At 37.1% G+C, this 19,280-nt stretch overlaps 1 protein-coding gene across 1 annotated transcript in view; it reads right to left on the bottom strand.

The window, feature by feature from the left end:
* Positions 1–19,280, bottom strand: part of ASCC3 (activating signal cointegrator 1 complex subunit 3) — a 339,817-nt gene that overhangs the window by 148,939 nt on the left and 171,598 nt on the right. The window contains exon 14 of the mRNA XM_040239121.1: positions 1,672–1,806. Coding sequence (XP_040095055.1) covers positions 1,672–1,806 — 135 coding nt within the window. The remainder of the gene's footprint in view (positions 1–1,671; positions 1,807–19,280) is intronic.

Below are 19,280 nucleotides of genomic sequence, written 5' to 3'. Positions count from 1 at the left end.
TTAAAGTTCCCACCATTTTATGCATACATTTTTTTAAATTAAAAATTTATTTGTATAGCTTTAAATCAAGGCAAAATTTTTTGCAAATGGGATAAAGGGCATTTTTGGTTTTGTGAGCCATAAATCTCAATAGAAAGTACTCAATTTCCCCCCCATGTGTAAAGACATCCATAGAAGATAAAGGAAGGGCTCTGACTGTTTTTTAATTAAACTAATTACAAAAAACAAACTAATTACAAAAAACAAACTAATTACAAAAATTGCCACCTTTGGCCCTCAGGTTGTAGTCTGTCCACTCTATGTAAATCATTATTTGATATGAGTAAACAAAATCTTTGGTAAATCTTTGAATATTGCTGCTGCTGCTAAGTTGCTTCAGTCGTGTCTGACTCTGTGTGACTGCATAGATGGAAGCCCACCAGGCTCCCCCGTCCCTGGGATTCGTGGGTTGCCATTTCCTTCTCCAATGCAGGAAAGTGAAAAGTGAAAGTGAAGTCGCTCAGTCGTGTCTGACTCTGTGTGACCACATAGATGGAAGCCCACCAGGCTCCCCCATCCCTGGGATTCGTGGGTTACCATTTCCTTCTCCAATGCAGGAAAGTGAAAAGTGAAAGTGAAGTTGCTCAGTGGTGTCTGACTCTGTGCAACCCCATGGACTGCAGCCCACCAGGCTCCTCCATCCATGGGATTTCCCAGGCAAGAGTACTGGACTTTGAATACTATCAATACCCAAATAACCTATAGATGTGCTTCTCAAACTATCATGTGCAGAAATCCTCTGGGGATCAAGCAGAAACGCAGATTAGGAGGCAGTAAATCACGGCAGGGGTAGGGAGGCTGAGGCTTTGCCTTTGTAACAAGGACCCAGACTTTTCAGGCCCTTTGAGTATATACTGAATAGCAAGGCAGTTGTTCTGAATCTTTGGGTCTCAAACTTGCACTCTCAAAAACAGCTTTTATGTTTATGTTATTTACAGGGAATTCCCTGGTGGCTCACAAGGCAAAGAATCTGCCTGCAACGTGGGAGGCCAGGGTCTGATCCCTGGGTTGGGAAAATCCCTTGGAGAAGGGAGTGGCTACCCACTCCAGTATTCTTGCCTGGAAAAGCCCATGGACAGAGGAGACTGGTGGGCTACAGGCTATGGGGCTTCAAAGAGTCAGACACGACTCTTTCACTGCTCAATGTTATGTGGCAGCATGAATGGGAGGGGAGCTTGCGGGAGAATGGATACATGTGTATGTATGACGGAGTCCCTCTGCTGTCCACCTGAAACTACCATAACAGTGTTAATTAGTTGTACTCCAATATAAAATAAAATGTTTTTTTAAAAAAGAGCTTTTGTTTATGCTAATTATGTCTGTCCGAGCTGACCCTAAAAAAAACTTATCTTTAAAAGAAGAATCCATTAGACATGAACAGATTTTAGAATATTTAACTGTATTTTACACTTTAACTATTTTTTATAGAGAACTAAACATTACAATTATAATCACATAAAGTGCTAATTGAACACTGAGATCCTTTGAAAGTCAAGAAAAAAGTAAAATTATAACATGATTATTTCTATAATTTAACTTATTAGAAATTAGAGACCATGGATCTTTCATATATAAAATATCTGGCACATTATGTATTTTAGTTCTTGTACTGTTTTGTCATTTGTTCCCTACCTGTTTCTCTGCATGTCCATATTCAGGTCCTTGAGTGGGTAAAAAGTAGGAAATATGGCCATTATTCTTGGCTCTCTCTATTAGAGACATAGCTGTTCTTACAGTGGCATTTCTAGCATGTACAAACACCATCACCTAAAATAAAGGAAAACAGTGGATTTAATATTCACATTCATCAAGAGATAGCTTAATATTGGTCTGGAAATCAGTATATAGTATATAATATAGTATATAGTACATAGTATAGTATATAAACAACTATTAACTTTTCAAAATAATCCCCTAGTTTATGAACATGTCAACATTTGCTTAAAATTTTAGAACAAATTGCATTTGGATAAAGGCAAGTTAAATAAAAGTCAATACTATGGTTTTGTTTATCATTAATCCTAAAAATAGGCAGAAGTCAAAATGAAATTAATGGATTATATAATATGTGAAATTTAATGTATGCATTTTTCTTCTGAAGATGTGATTCATTAGCACAATCACATATTATGAGTATAAAAACATACTAGAGCCTTATTGTCCCTAGTCAATAAAACTGCCAGTATCATTAAGATGTTTAAGGAAACTGAAAACAATAAAGATCACTTTTCTTTGGATGAAACTGTGTCTAAGAACAACTATTTAAAATAGAGTTTAGGGGACTGCTGGAGAAGACAAAGCTTTTAGAGAGGTATTTGGAATTTTCTGTTGGGTCAGCCTTTCTACAAAGTGACAGTAGAAATCTGAATTAGGGGAAGTTGAGTGTCTGGATGCTTTGTCAAGAGGAAGAGGATAAAAGTCCTTTCAGGGATAGTAGTCAGGCAGAATGTGAAGGCAAAACAAGTAACATCAGAGAGTGCCTGGCAGTCTGCATTTGCTGTCCATCAGGTCCTGCCTTCTCTTCTATGTGATGTTTCTTCTTTGGTCTCCACTCTCCTGTCCCCTGCCTTCACAGTTCAACCCCAGCCTTCTGAAAGAGCCATGACTAATTCCTAACTCTTGCCTCTCCTTCCAGTATCTCTCCATGTTTTCCTGTCAACTGTGTTTTCCCAGAAGCTGGAACTTTGATGATATCTCAGGCTACACATATAGAAGGATATGTAACAGACTGCTTTCGGTCAGAAAATTAATACGCTCATGGGAGTTGACCTGAGTAAGAGATCATTTTGACCTGCATACACTTTCAACAAAAGTGAAAATGGGAAGGAGGTCTGGTATCTGACTAGAAAGGAGACAGAATGATACAGATCTAGAGCTCATGCTATATAATTAACCCATAGTAACCTTTGACTGTGTGGATCACAATAAACTGTGGAAAATTCTGAAAGAGATGGGAACACCAGACCATCAGACCTGCCTCTCGAGAAACCTATATGCAGGGCAGGAAGCACCGTTAGAACTGGACATGGAACAACAGACTGGTTCCAAACAGGAAAAGGAGTACGTCAAGGCTGTATATTGTCACCCTGCTTATTTAACTTTTATGCAGAGTACATCATGAGAAATACTGGGCTGGAAGAAGCACAAGCTGGAATCAAGATTGCTGGGAGAAATATCAATAACCTCAGATATGCAGATGACACCACCCTTATGGCAGAAAGTGAAGAGGAACTAAAAAGCCTATTGATGAAAGTGAAAGAGGAGAGTGAAAAAGTTGGCTTAAAGCTCAACATTCAGAAAACGAAGATCATGGCTTCTGGTCCCATTACTTCATGGCAAATAGATGAGGAAACACTGGAAATAGTGTCAGACTTTATTTCTGGGGGCTCCAAAATGACTGCAGATGGTGATTGCAGCCATGAAATTAAAAGACGCTTACTCCTTAGAAGGTAAGTTATGACCAACCTAGACAGCATATTCAAAAGCAGAGACATTACTTTGCCAACAAAGGTCCATCTAGTCAAGGCTATGGTTTTTCCAGTGGTCATGTATGGATGTGAAAGTTGTACTGTGAAGAAAGCTGAGAGCCGAAGAATTGATGCTTTTGAACTGTGGTGCTGGAGAAGACTCTTGAGAGTCCCTTGGACTGCAAGGAGATCCAACCAGTCCATTCTAAAGGAGATCAGTCCTGGGTGTTCATTGCAAGGATTGATGTTGAGGCTGAAACTCCAGTACTTTGGCCACCTCATGTGAAGAGTTGACTCATTGGAAAAGACTCTGATGCTGGGAGGGATTGGGGGCAGGAGGAGAAGGGGATGACAGAGGATGAGATGGCTGGATGGCATCACCGACTTGATGGACATGAGTTTGTGTGAACTCCGGGAGTTGGTGATGGACAGGGAGGCCTGGCGTACTGCAACTCATGGGGTCGTAAAGAGTTGGACATGACTGAGCGACTGAACTGAACTGAACTGAACCTTATATTGGGTTGGCAAAAAAGTCTGTTCAGGTTTTTCTGTACCATTGAATGGCAAAGCTGAATGAACTTTTTGGCCAACTCAATGATTCAGTTCAGGGCAGAAGAACCAGAGATCAAATTGCCAACGTCTGTTGGATCATCAAAAAAGCAAAAGAGATCCAGAAAAACATCTTCTGCTTTATTGACTATGCCAAAGCCTTTGACTGTGTGAATCACAATAAACTGTGGCAAATTCTGAGAGAGATGGGAATCCCAGACCACCTGACCTGTCTTCTGAGAAATCTGTATGCAGGTCAAGAAGCAACAGTTAGAGCTGGACATGGAACAGACAGGTTCCAAATCGGGAAAGGTGTACCTCAAGGCTGTATATTGTCACCTGCTTATTTAATTTATATGCAGAGTACATAATGCGAAATGCCAGGCTGGATGAAGCTGGACTCAAGATTGCTAGGAGAAATACCAATATCCTCAGATATGCAGATGACACCACCCTTATGGCAGAAAGCAAAGAAGAACTAAAGAGTCTCTTGATGAAAATGAAAGAGGAGAGTGAAAAAGCTGACTTAAAACTCAGCATTCAGAAAACTAAGATCATGGCATCCGGTCCCACCACTTCAAGGCAAATAGAGGGGGAAACAACGGAAACAGAGACAGACTTTATTTTGGGGGGGGTCCAAAATCACTGCAGATGGTGACTGCAGCCATGTAAAAGATGCTTGCTCCTTGGAAGAAATGCTATGACCAACCTAGATAGCATATTCAAAAGCAGAGACATTACTTTGCCAACAAAGGTCCATCTAGTCAAAGTTATGGTTTTTCCAGTAGTCATGTATGGATGTGAGCGTTGGACTATAAATAAAGCTGAGCACCGAAGAATTGATGCTTTTGAACTGTGGTGTTGAAGAAGACTCTTGAGAGTCCCTTGGACTGCAAGGAGATCCAACCAGTCCATCCTAAAGGAGATCAGTCCTGAATGTTCATTAGAAGGACTGAGGCTGAAGCTGCAACTCCAATATTTTGGACACCTGATGTGAAGAGCTGACTCACTGGAAAAGACCCAGATGCTGGGAAAGATTGAAGGCAGGAGGAGAAGGGGATGACAGAGGATGAGATGGTTGGATGGCATCACTGACTTGATGGACTTAAGTTTGAGCAAGCTCTGGGCGTTGGTGATGGACAGGGAAGCCTGGCGTGCTGCAGTTGTGCCGCAGTCCATGGGGTTGCAAATAGTTGGACATGACTGAGTGGCTGAACTGACTGACTGCACTTATTTTCTGATACTAATGTGATTTGAAAAGAAATATGATCATAAGCATATTTCTGAAGGGAATGATAATAAAATGTATTTCAGTAAGTTTCATGGATACTTAGAAAATTTTTTGATTACCTTATTTTCAACCACCCCCACCAAAAAACAAACAAACCAAAAAATAAATCAGCTTTTCACAGGCTTTCTAGCTTTCTGGGGAGTCATCTTTACCGCAGAGGATGACAAAGATATGTTGACATTATGTTCATTATGATATTTTCATAATTCCTGACATAAATTGTTTAATACTAATTTAGATAGAATATTCTGTTAACCATAATGCTGTGCTGAAGCTTCACCAATTTATAATCTGTCAAATTCCACCATCCTGTCTTCTCAAAGGTAAGGGCATTTCAACTATGAATTTCTTTTTAAAGGGTAGTTAAGGCAGAATTTTTCCTTTATATAAAAATATATTTGACCACACACAAAATCTCATTTACTCCGACATTAAATTTTAAGAAAATCTCAATTAGAATGAAGTTATATTTTATTATTTTATTTACTTAAATTACTTATATTTTATTAATTTGCTTAAACGTTTCTGGGCATGCAAGCACTACCAAGCTTTAAGAAAACTGCTGTGAAAAAGAGACAAAGTTCCTATCCTCATAGAGACGGGAATCTTGTGTGATGGATTAAATAAGCACAAAATATATATTTTTTTTACTTAATATATATTTATTGGCCATGTGTGTGTAAAATACTGTTGGGAGACATATAAAAATGGATAAGGCATGGTCCCTTCTATACAATTTAAGGAGGGAGATAAAACTGGAAATAATTTAGGGAACTGATCCAAAAGACAGATGAAGTGTGGATAACAGCAATGCTAAACGTGGAGCTAGTTGGTTTCCTTTATTCATCCTTGCCAAGATGTATACACATACCTACTGAGTGCCAAACAGTGGCCAAAGCACCAGGGAAACTATGAGAAATATGTCCAAGGCACCGAACTGGAGCACACACTGTTGTGGCAAGATAGAATCACTAGGACTTGACTCCTCCTGGTTGTAGAAGCTGGGTGCAGTCTGCATGGAAAAAGCTATGGTAGTCTACAGAGTATTTAGCCCTGGTGGTTTCAGTGTGTTAGCTTGAAGAAGTAGATTCTCTTTCAAAGTTTCTTACACGGAGGCCCAGGGTCCACTTCCTCAGAATTACTGCTGGGGCTTGTTAAAATAGATTTCTCAGTCCTTCCCTAAAACCGACTGAGTGAAAATATCAAGCAGTAGGGGCTAAAAACGGAATTTGAAATTAATACAATATTGTTAATCAACTAAACACAGATATAACATCTGTCTTTCCTATAACCAAAATAAATACATATATAGATAAAATAAATAAAATGCATTAAAGTCTAAAAAAAAAACTGAATTATTAACAACTATTGAGATCACCACTGTATTACTGTGTGAAAACAGTTAATGATTACCACCAACTTAGTTTTCTTTTTCTAAAGTAAAGGAGTTCAAAAGGAAACATAAGTAAAATCACCACTACAAAGATTCCCTAAAAACCTATATTTATTTACCTATACATATGAAATATCAGATATTATTAAGATATTTTATATAATTAGTATTGCCCCAAGGTCATTTTCCAGATGGGCAAGAGTTTTAGATTTCTATTAAGTTTAAGATTTCTATTCTCCATAACTCAAATACCATATTATGTAAATCCTGTTAAAATAACAGATATGGAAAACATAAGGGAAAATAAAATATGACCCTAAATCTTCATTAATTATTTCAGTCTGACTTGTCAACTTATCATTTTGCAAATTATTTTCTACTGCAGCCAAGAGAAATATTAGTTACAACTTAAAGTAGCAATTTCTTTTTATTAAAGAATACATCATGTCTTGTTCAGTAAAATAAACTCTTTCTCGTATTAAGAATTTTCTGTCTAGAGGCTTCAACAGAAGCCATTACAAGGTTTTGGGTCTCTATAAACATACTTGATTTTATGGTTTGCTAATTTGGTTAATTAATTTAAATAGGCTCATATGAAAATGATAACTAACAGAGAGGACAGCACTGTTTCATTTGGCAGAAATAACTCCAAATTAATCTTAGAAACACTGCTGGTAACCAAACAGCAGTTAAATGGGCATGTGTCATTAAAATAAGATTAGAAGAGTCGATTCATGTCAATAATGCTGATAAGTTTTAACTGTTTTATTGAAATGCTTATGTTTTTAACTAGGGGTTTGTTAGGTTAATGGAATTAAAAATATTTTATATACTTATTTTTAGTTTAAAAAGCCATTTAATTTAAGAATGTACCAGGGAATCAGTTCTGGACTAGGAAAGAAAGCACGTGAATCTAAGTTCTGGTTCTGCTATTTGACTTGTTAAAGAAACTGTTCTTCAAATAAGATGCTGATTAAAATTAATGAAAAGTAAAAGTTCAGACAACAATCACTCACAGTACCAAAATGCTAAAGTAACTGATACTGTTTCAGTGTATTCAAAGGAAAGAAGGACATATTATCTTAAAAAGACAATTCTACTTTGAAGTTTGTTAAATAGCAGTGTGATTGAGAGCAAATTATTTTATCTCTGATCCTCATTTCCTTTATGACATAGTTACTAGTGTCACAGGATTACTGTAAGGATTAAAGGATATCGTCTAAGTGAACCACTACATTTAATAAGACAACAGTGCTCAAATTTTAGAACCATCAAAATCACCTGGCAGGCTCGTTAAAAACACAAACCAATGCCCCTTCCCTCAATACCCTTTCTATAAGTTAAGTTTGAGGCAAGACAAGAATTTGCACTTCTAACAAGTTCAAGTGAAAGTGAAAGTGAAGTCGCTCAGTTGCGTCTGACTCTTAGCGACCCCATGGACTGCAGCCCACCAGGCTCCCTTGCCCATGGGATTTTCCAGGCAACAACACTGGAGTGGGTTGCCATTTCCTTCTCCAATGCATGAAAGTGAAAAGGAGATGCTAAAACTCTTTGTATAGGAACTTGGAGACCCTTAGTCAAAGCTGGTAAGTATTAACACCATAATAAAGGTAATAAACATTAATAAAATTAATTTGACCCCAAAGACCGAAGGGTTAGATCAGTGAATGAGTAGTATAAGTTGTCACCTATATAAACATTTATTCCTCCTCTACGCAAGTGCATGCATATCTAACACCATGTACTTGGTGCATGCATGCTCAGTAATGTCCAACTCTCTGAGACCCCTTGGACTGTATAGCCTGCCAGGTTCCTCTGCCCATGGAATTTTCCAGGCCAGAATACTGGAGTGGGTTGCCATTTCCTCTTCCAGGGGATTTTCCCAACCCAGGGATTGAACCTGTGTCTCTAGCACTGGCAGGCAGATTCTTTACTGCTGGGTCACCTGGGAATCCCCATCTTACACCACAGAAAATAATTAAAAAGAACACTTCAACAATGTAACAGTGTTGTGCCAGATGAACTAGGAATAAGAAAAGATTAACAAAAATATTTAAGCCTGAGATTATTTTAGAACAGGAGGAAGGCCAAAGATTGACTGTAAAATCTTGAATGAAACTCTCTTCCCTAGACATCTCCACTAAGAAGGAAGACTAAGAATAGACATAACTGAAAAAGATACAACAACATGGCAGATAGATGTCCAATAGGAGATGCTGCTGAGAAATAACATTCTATAATATATGGTATTGGCTATTGCAGTGATTAAAGAATAAGGCTTGAGGGTGAGGAAGTTTATGTCGTGGTGCTCATGTTATGACTCTAACCACCATAGCCATTTGTTTTGCTCTCAATTCTTCCTAACATTCTTAACCCAGGATCCTCAAGAGAAACAAGCCCCAGTGATCTAAACAGTGATTCTAAAAATGTGTCCCCAGACCAAGAGCATCAGTATCCTCTGGAAACTTGTTAAAATTACCAATTAATAGTATCACCTCACATCTGAGCCAAAAACGAGGAGGACGGGACCAAGCAATCTGGTTTTATAAGTCATTAATAAGTTGAATGTTAAAATTTGAGAGTTCAGGGAAATGGCAGCCATTGGAAGTAAAAAAAAAAAAAACAACAAAAAAACAAAAACAAACCCCTAAACCTGTCCTCTGTGCACTTAAAATGATTCTGTAAGTACTATCTTTAGGAGAATGGAGAAAGTAGCCAAATCATTTTCTATGATGTATAGTTTGAATGAGGAGTGCCACTGCAGATAGATTTCAGATTTATATACCACAAGGGCAGGCAGGCAACAAAATCATTTTTATTGCTGTGATTACATTAACTTATCTGTGATATCAAGTAAATGGAACTTTAGAAGGCTTCATTCTGATTACTGTGAATCAGTTTTCATTTTAGTCCTGCCAATACTGACCAGTTGAAGACATTGGTCATCTGAAGATCTTTTTCACATTCATACTAAGTTTCCTCATTTATTTTTTCATTTGCAATAGTATTCCTTTACTTAGAAATACCATAATTTATTTAACCAATCCTTGTTGTATTTACGTTGTTTCTAATCTTTTAAAGTAATGCTGTAATAAACAACTGTGTATACAAGTAATTTCATATGTTTGTAGATATTTTCCTAGAAGCCAAATTGTTGGGTCAAGTATACATGACAATTGAACTATGTCTCTATTTTGAATATTGTCTATTTTAATTGGGCATTTTTGCTTATTATTTTTTAGGTGCTCTTACAATATAGAAGATAGTATGTTTTGTCTTTTTTTTCTACATTGCAAATATTTTGTTCTAGTCTATGCTTTATCTTTTGACTGTTTATGATATCTTATTTAGTATGGAAATGGTTATATTTTTCTTTAAATCTGTCAGGATTTTCCTCTATGACTACTGGGAAATTCATAGGCAAGAAAGTGAAAATAGTCATCAACACACAAAAAGGTACAGAACTTCATTAGTACAGTGTGGTTCTCGAAATCCAATGAGGGGCACAAGAAGAACTGGATTTTGTTCCTGTGTACACACACACACACACATACACACACGTGCACAGATCTGCAAAGATATCTACAGAGATATACATAATATAGTGCTATGTAAAAAAATTAAATTGAAAAACAATTTCCATAGCACTATTCAGAGTATATTATAAAGGGTGTGTGTGTGTGTGTGTGTGTGTATGTGTGTGTGCATGTTTAAAAAGAGACAGATATGAATAGACACCCACCAAATTAATTAACTCACAAATGAAAATAGGATGGGGGTATAAAAAGATAATGTTTTCTCTGTATATCTTACATTACTTGTCTTGCCCACTGAAACAAGCCTTAAATTTTATAAACATATAAATTATATTGAAAAGGAGAAATGATCAATAATGAGGTTGTAAAGGTATATTTATAATATACTACTGTACTACTATATTTGATGTGATTATTGGTAAGGGATTTACAACATCAAAGTAAAAACTTACAGAACACATATTTAATAATGGACTTTTAGAAGGGTAGTGGTTGTACTTTTGATCAAAAAGTTTTAGTTTACCTGGAAATACTTTAGGAATAAAAGAGAGACATGCTTTAGCAGAAAATAAGTAGTACTTCCTAGGAAAGTATAATATACAGAGGTCAAAGACACAGAGAAGACAACAAATCCATATGGATTTGGTGAATACGGGCTCTAGGTAGAAATGGACATTAGACAGATGAGCAATAATAGTTGGAAAGGTAAAACATAACCACATTATGACTGTATGCAATGAAAAATTCATTCAAGATTCAGAAAAAAATGACAAACCACTGAAAACAGTCAGTTCAGTTCAGTTCAGTTCAGTCACTCAGTCGTGTCTGACTCTTTGCGACCCCATGAATCACAGCACGCCAGGCCTCCCTGTCCATCACCAACTCCAGGAGCATACCCAAACTCATGTCCATTGAGTTGGTGATGCCATCCAACCATCTCATCCTCTGTCGTCTCCTTCTCCTCCTGCCCTCAATCTTACCTAGCATTAGGGTCTTTTCAAATGATGAACCTTTGTTGGCAAGGTAATGTCTCTGCTTTTCAATATGCTGTTAAACTAAAATCATGGCATCTGGTCCCATCACTTCATGGCAATAGATGGGGAAACAGTGGACACAGTGGCTGACTTTATTTTTCTGGGCTCCAAAATCACTGCAGGTGGTGATTGTAGCCATGAAATTAAGACACTTACTCCTTGGAAGGAAAGTTATGACCAACCTAGACAGCATAATAAAAAGCAGAGAAATTACTATGCCAACAAAGGTCTGTCTAGTCAAGGCTATGGTTTTTCCATTGGTCATGTATGGATGTGAGACTTGGACTATAAAGAAGGCTGAGCGCCAAAGAATTGATGCTTTTGAACCGTGGTGTTGGAGAAGACTCTTGAAAGTCCTTTGGACTGCAAGGAGATCCAACCAGTTTGTCCTAAAGGAGATCAGTCCTGGGTGTTCATTGGAGGGACTGATGTTGAAGCTGAAACTCCAATACTTTGGCTACCTGATACGAAGAGCTGACTCACTGAAAAGACCCTGATGCTGGGAAAGATTGAGGGCAGGAGGAGAAGGAGACAACAGAGGATGAGATGGTTAGATGGCATCACCTACTCGATGGCCATGGGTTTGGGTAAACTCTGGGAGTTGGTGATGGACAGGGAGGCCTGGTGTGCTGAGGTTCATGGGGTTGCAAAGAGTCAGACGTGACTGAACTGAGCTGAACTACGTTGGTCATAACTTTCCTTCCAAAGAGTACATGTCTTTTAATTTCATGGCTGCTATCACCATCTGCACTGATTTTGGAGCCCCCCAAAATAAAGTCAGCCACTGTTTCCCCATCTATTTGACATCAAGTGATAGGACTGGATGCCATGATCTTGGTTTTCTGAATGTTGAGCTTTAAGCCAAGTTTTTCACTCTTCGCTTTCATTTTCATCAAGAGGCTCTTTAGTTCTTCACTTTCTGCCATAAGGGTGGTGTCATCTGCATATATGAAATTATTGATATTTCTCCTGGCAATCTTGATTCCAGCTTGTGCTTCATCCACCCCAGCATTTCTTATGATGTACTCTGCACATAAGTTAAATAAGCAGGGTGACAATATATAGCCTTGACATACTCCTTTTCCTATCTGGAACCAGTCTGTTGTTCCATGTCCAGTTCTAACTGTTGCTTCTTGACCTGCATACAGGTTTCTCAAGGGGCAGGTCAGGTGATCTGGTATTCCCATCTCTTGAAGAATTTTCCACAGTTTATTGTGATCCACACAGTCAAGGGCTTTGGCACAGTCAATAAAGCAGAAATAGATATTTTTCTGTAACTCTCTTGCTTTTTCCATACAGAGTACTTAAAAATTATTTTTATGTTAGACAAAGATTTTAAACAAGGCCATCATCATGAAAATAAAATGTGTTTTTATAAGAAATATATATTACATGATGACAAAAAAATATGACTCAAGTTAGTGCAAAAGAAAAAGGTGGATAAAACACTGGAAAAACCTAAGGATGATTTTGGAATTGTAAAGTGAAAGAAAAATGGAGAGGACAATTTTAAAAGGGTGGGGTTATTAAAAGAAAAAGGAGGGCCATGTTGTTTATGAAGAATGAAGATCAATAAGAAAGTGTTAATACTTAGGGAAGGTTCCCAGAGAAACAGTGTGATTGTTTAAGACCGATCTTATAAAAGGGATTTAGCTACAGCAATCAGAGAAGAAAAGGAAATAAAAGGAATCCAGATAGAAAAGAAGAAGCTCTCACTGTTTGCAGATGACATGATACTGTACATAGAAAACCCTAAAGATAGTATCAGAAAATTACTAGAGCTAATCAGTAAATTTAGCATAGTTGCAGGATACAAAATCAATACACAGAAATCATTTGCATTTCCATATATTAACAATGAAAAATCAGAAAGAGAAATTAAGGAATAAATCCCATTCACCACTGTAACAAAAAGAATTAAATATTTAGGAATAAACTTACCTAAGGAGACAAAAGAACTATACACAGAAAATTATAAGACCCTGATGAAAGAAGTCAAAGATGACATAAACAGATGGAGAGATATTCCATGTTCCTGGGTAGGAAGAATAAATTTTGTGAAAATGACTATACTACTAATGCAATCTACAGATTCAATGGGGCCCGTATCAAATTACCAAGGGCATTTTCCACAAAACTAGAACAAAAAAACTTCACAATTAATATGGAAACACAAAAGACCCCAAATAGCCAAAGCAGGCTTCTTTCTTGAGAAGGAAGAATGGAACTGGAGGAATCAATCTTTCTGACTTCAGATTATACTAAAAAGCTACAGTCATCAAGACAGTATGGTACTGGCACAAAAACAGAAATATAGACCAAAGGAACAAGATAGAAAGCCCAGAAATAAACCCATGCACCTACAGGTATATTATTTTTGACAAAGGAGGCAAGAATATACAATGGGGCAAAGGCAGCCTCTTCAATAAATGGTGTTGGGAAACCTGGACAGCTACATGTAAAAGAATAAAATTAGAACACTTCCTAACACCATGCACAAAGATAAACTCAAAATGGATTAAAGACCTAAATGTAAGATCAGAAACTATAAAACTCTTAGAGGAAAACAAAGGGAGAACAGTTGATGACATAAATCAAAGCAAGATCCTTTATGACCCACCTCCTAGAGTAATGGAAATAAACACAAAAGTAAACAAATGGGACCTGATTAAACTTAAAAGCTTTTGCACAGCAAAGGAAACTATAAGCAAGGTGAAAAGACAACCCTCGGAATGGGAGAAAATAATAGCTAATGAAACAACTGACAAAGGTTTAATTTCCAAAATATACAAGCAGCTCATACAATTCAATCCCAGGAAAACAAACCATCCAATCAAAAAGTGGGAAAAAGACCTAAACGGACATTTCTCCGAAGAACACATACAGATGACTAAAAAACACATGAAAAGATGCTCAACATTGCTCATTATTAGAGAAATGCACATCAAAACTACAATGAAATATCACCTCACACTGGTTAGAATGGCCATCATCAGAAAGTCTACAAACAATAAATGCTGGGGAGGGTGTGGAGAAAAGGGAACACTCTTGCACTGTTAGTGGGAATGTAAATTGATACAGCCACTACGTTAGATGGTATGGAGATTCCTTAAAAAACTAGGAATAAAACCAACATATGGCCCAGAAAACCCACTCCTAGGCATATACCATGAGGAAACCAAAACTGAAAAAGAGACATGTATCCCATTGTTCACTGCAGCACTATTTACAATAGCTAGAACATGGAAGCAACCTAGATGTCTATCGACAGATGAATGGATAAAGAAGTTGTGGTATATATACACAATGCAATATTACTCAGCCATAAAAAGCAATGTGCTTGAGTCAGTTCTAATGAGGTGGATGAACCTAGAACCTATTACACAGTGAAGTGAGCCAGAAAGAGAAATATAAATATCGTACTCTAACGCATTTATAAATGGAATCTAGAAAAATGGTACTGAAGAATTTATTTACTGCACAGCAATGGAGAAACAAACATAGGGAATAGACTTATGGACATGGGGAGGAGGGAGGAGAGGGTGAGATGTATAGAAAGAGTAACATGAAAAGTTACATTATCATATGTAAAATAGATAGCCAACAGGAATTTGCTGTATGGCTCAGGAAACTCATACAGGGACTCTGTATCAACCTAGAGGGGTGGGATGGGGAGGGAGATGGGAGGGAGGTTCAAAAGGGAGGGGATATATGTATACCTATGGCTGATTTATGTTGACGTTTGACAGAAACAACAAAGTTCTGTAAAACAACTGTCCTTCAATTAAAAAATAAATTTAAAAAAAGAAAAAAGAAAGGAAGAAAAGAAGAAATTCATACCTACATGGAGGGAGATGATGCTACTATTATGATTAAATTAAAATAATAAAAATTTCCCTGATGTGTCCAGGTACAAGTGATACTTTATTCTTTCTGAGCATCCAAAGAATTCATATGTTCCTCTCTTAAGCATTTATTACTGGCTTCTCAGGTGGCTTAGTGGTGAAGAATCTGCTTGCCAATGCAAGATATGCAGGTTCAATCCTTGGGTCAGGAAGATCCCCTGGAGAAGGAAATGTCATCCCACTCCAGTATTCTTGCCTGGGAGATCCCTTGGACAGAGGAGCTTGGTGGGCTACAGACCATAGGGTCACAGAGTGTTGGATGTAACTTAGCAACTGAGCACAAACATTTTAAAGTATTTTTGTGCTCGATTTAGCTCCTCTGTGAGTCTGCGACCATCTAACACTTCATGAGAGGTACTGGGGATGTAACTAACAGTGGATGACCCTAACACGTGTTCCTGCTCACAGAGCTAATATCCGGTTACTATGATGCATTACTGGAATCTAGGAACATGGCACACACAGAAACTGCCACTCATTACATGAATAGGAAGATGAAGCTTTAAAAAAAAAGAAATTAAAGTGTAATCTAGAAATTAACTGGAGTCCTCTCTTAAAGCTAGTAAATTCCTTAGCTTAAAGGTCATGACATTCCAAGTTTCTTCATTATTGGCTTTGGGGTGTCATCTCTCTAAATCTTTCCTGTTGATCACAGCCTCCATGCATCTGTATCAATATGTTCCCAAGCCTTTACCCATGTTTTACTTTACCTAGTTCTCCTGCCAACTTCACCTGGGGAAATTCTACAAACCTTTAAGGCTCAGTTCTAAATGACACTTCTCCAATCTCTCCAGAGAAAAATGTCACTTCCATGGCACTTTGTTCATGGTTGTGCCCTGTGTAATCTCGAGATGTACATAGGTCTTTCCACTATTGTTAATAATTACCAGGACTAATAATAAATGATTTATTAAGTGCTTACTATGTGCTAGGCCCAGTACTAGCTGCCAGCATAGTTATCTAACTATTAACAACACAATTAGGTAGGCAATTCTATTAGTATTTTACAGGTGAGAAAACTGAAGCTCAGAGTTTTAATAACTTGCTACTCATTCAGGAGCAGAACTGGGAATTAGCTCAGATTTGATATTCCAAAGTCTATTTTCTTTCTGACAAGTTATAGTGCCTCTTTGGGTGTGGACTGAGGGCCTGTTTACATCTTACTAATTTTGAGGTATCCTTGTCATCCCCCATGCCATTCTCCCTGCTATCATCCAACCAGCGGCACTCACAAGTAATTGCTGAAATTCCAATGTTAAAAATGCTCAGCTTTCACAAAAAACACTTATTTGTAGTACATTTTTGAGTGGAGATATGATATTTTTTCTTTTGTTATGTCTTTTATTTTTTGTTTACTTTCTACAAATGTTGTGTTGGTTTCTGCCATACAACAACACAGATCAGCCATAATTATACATGTATCTCCTCCTTCCTGAGCCTCCCTCCCCTCCCTACCACCCCGCCTCTGTAGGTCACCACAGAGTGCCAGACTGTGCTCCCTGTGTTATACAGCACCTTCTCACCAACTATCCATTTTATACATGATAGTGGATATATGTTGATGCTGCTTTCTCCATTCCTCCCACTCACTCCCTCCCCAATGTGTCCACAAGTCCACTCTCTACATCTGCATCTGCATTCCTTTCTGAGAAGAGATGGAAATTTAAAAGTTTATAAATAATAATAGGATGTAGGCTGAGTTAATACTTTCACTGATTGTTGTTTAACTGCTAAGTCGTGTCTGAATTTTTTACGACCCCATGGACTATAGACCATGAGGCTCTTCTGTCCATGGGATTTCCCAGTAAGAATACTGGAGTGGGTTGCCATTCACTTCCACTAATATCTTTTATTAGATATGAGGTATAAATCTAACTTCCAATTATTCAATCCAATAATTAATTTTCCTGGACAGTTTATTTAAATTTATTATCAAATGCTCCATTGATATTTAATAACTAAAATTGTTACTATTAGTTTTTTGATACTGTTGTAGAGGTATGTGTATACAGCTGATCACTGAACAACATAAGTTTGAGATGCGCAGGTCCATTTATTTGAAGATTTTTTTCAATATTAAATACTACAGAACTACACAATCTATTGCTAACTGAATCCTATGCAGAACCGCTGATCTGGAGGAAACATGCATATAAAGGAAACAGGTATTGGGAGGGCCGATTAAGGTATAGGTACATTTTTGAGGGTTGGCATCCCTAACCCCCAAATTGTTCAGGGTCAATTGATATTTTAATGCTATTGCAAAGTTAAAATTCAGGTTTTAAAAAGAATTCATAAAATAAGCTATTCTAAGAGCATCCTAAAAAAAAAATTCTTGACTTTGAAGTCAAAAAGTTCCTAAATCAAAGCTAACTACATTTACAATGAATCAAATTATTCAGATTCATTAACTAAAATAATATCTTACTGATGGATATGAGTAAAGAAAGCATTTTTATATTTTATAACAGTAGAAAATTTGACACTTCCCTGATGGCCCAGCAGGTAAAGAATCTGGCTGCAATGCAGGAGACAAAGAAGACGTGGGTTCAGCCCCTGGGTTAGGAAGATCCCCTGGAGGAGGAAATGGTAACCTACTCCAGTATTCTTGCCTGGAGAATTCCATAGACAGAGGAGCCTAGCAGGCTACAGTCTATAGGGTCGCAAAGAGTTGGACATGACTGAGTGACTAACCATTCATATTTGGATTACCTCAGTAAAATTATTCTTATTAAAAATAGGGGTAAAATAATAAATTTTAAAATTCTCTGTTTTATTAATCATGAGTATAATAACTAGCATTTATCATCAGATATTCCTGACATCTAGTTGCATTACTATACATATATATATGTGGCTGTGCTGAGTCTTAACTGTGCACTCAGGATCTTTTAATTCTGGTAAGCGAACTCTTAGTGGTGGTATGAGGGCTCGAGTTCCCTGACCAGGGACTGAACATGAGGCCCCAGCACTGGGAGTACAGTCTCAGCCACTGGACCACCAGGGAAGCCCCCAGCATATTTTCTAGTTTCAAAAGATGCGGCAAAAACTTTATCACATACACGAACTACCTCAAATAGTGTTACTTGTCTTATCTATATCAGAAAACTATATAATTCATTGATTACTCTTCATGCATCAAATTATGCAGATAAAACAAGGTCAGTAATCTGGGTAGAGAGAAGTGGTTCCACAGCTCCAAGCTGTGTAATTAGATCTATATTCGGGAGAACCTATAGCTCTTTTGAGAAATCTAAGCTTTTTAAGTGATAAATAGACTCAGGTCGTCATTAGTGAATTACATTTAGGGTATTACCCTGAATGTGAAATATATTCTCCATCAATTTCTCTAAAGGAATCATTTTAATATTTAATAGTTTCTCTTTCAGTTGTATGGAGCTGCTATAGTTGGTTAAAGAAATCCACAATATTTTACATCATCTAAACCCTAAAGATACTAGTTATGAAAATATATAATAATTACAAAAAAACAAACTTGGATGGCTTAGTGTCTTTATGTAATATAACAGCAAAAATATATCATATTTCTAGCTTAGCTCACTATAAAGTATTATTTTACAGTCAATTCAGCATGTGTCAAGACACTGTACAGTACACTTAGAAGCATAAGAAAGTTACATTTCAGTATGGCCTGTAAAATATTATGACCACAAAAAAAAAAGAAGAGTTTTTAAAACACAATTTTAAAATAGTAAGTATTTTGAATGCATTTTCCTTTTGCTATAAAGTTTTTAACATAATTAAAAACATTTTCTTAAGTATCAAAGGGCAGTGGAAAAGTACACTCTACTTTCTGGTTCAGTCCTAGTTTGTAGGGGTGTGGTATAGCATTGTCAGCTACTGGTCTCTCTTATTATTATGCAAATACAACACTTTGTACCTGATTTGAATAATAGCAGAGTCATAGCTGCCTGGTGACTAAAAGACACTACATATGAAAACTTTCAGGCCACTGCATTCAGCCAGTATATCCAATTAGTATTCCACCTGGTTTTCAAAGCCCAGAAGGAAAAAACTACTGGTTTGCTTAGTCTAATATATATAT

This window comes from Oryx dammah, unplaced genomic scaffold (genome assembly GCF_014754425.2).
Source record: "Oryx dammah isolate SB20612 unplaced genomic scaffold, SCBI_Odam_1.1 HiC_scaffold_4, whole genome shotgun sequence".
NCBI lineage: Eukaryota > Metazoa > Chordata > Mammalia > Artiodactyla > Bovidae > Oryx > Oryx dammah.
This window is presented reverse-complemented; position numbering and strand designations above follow the sequence as displayed.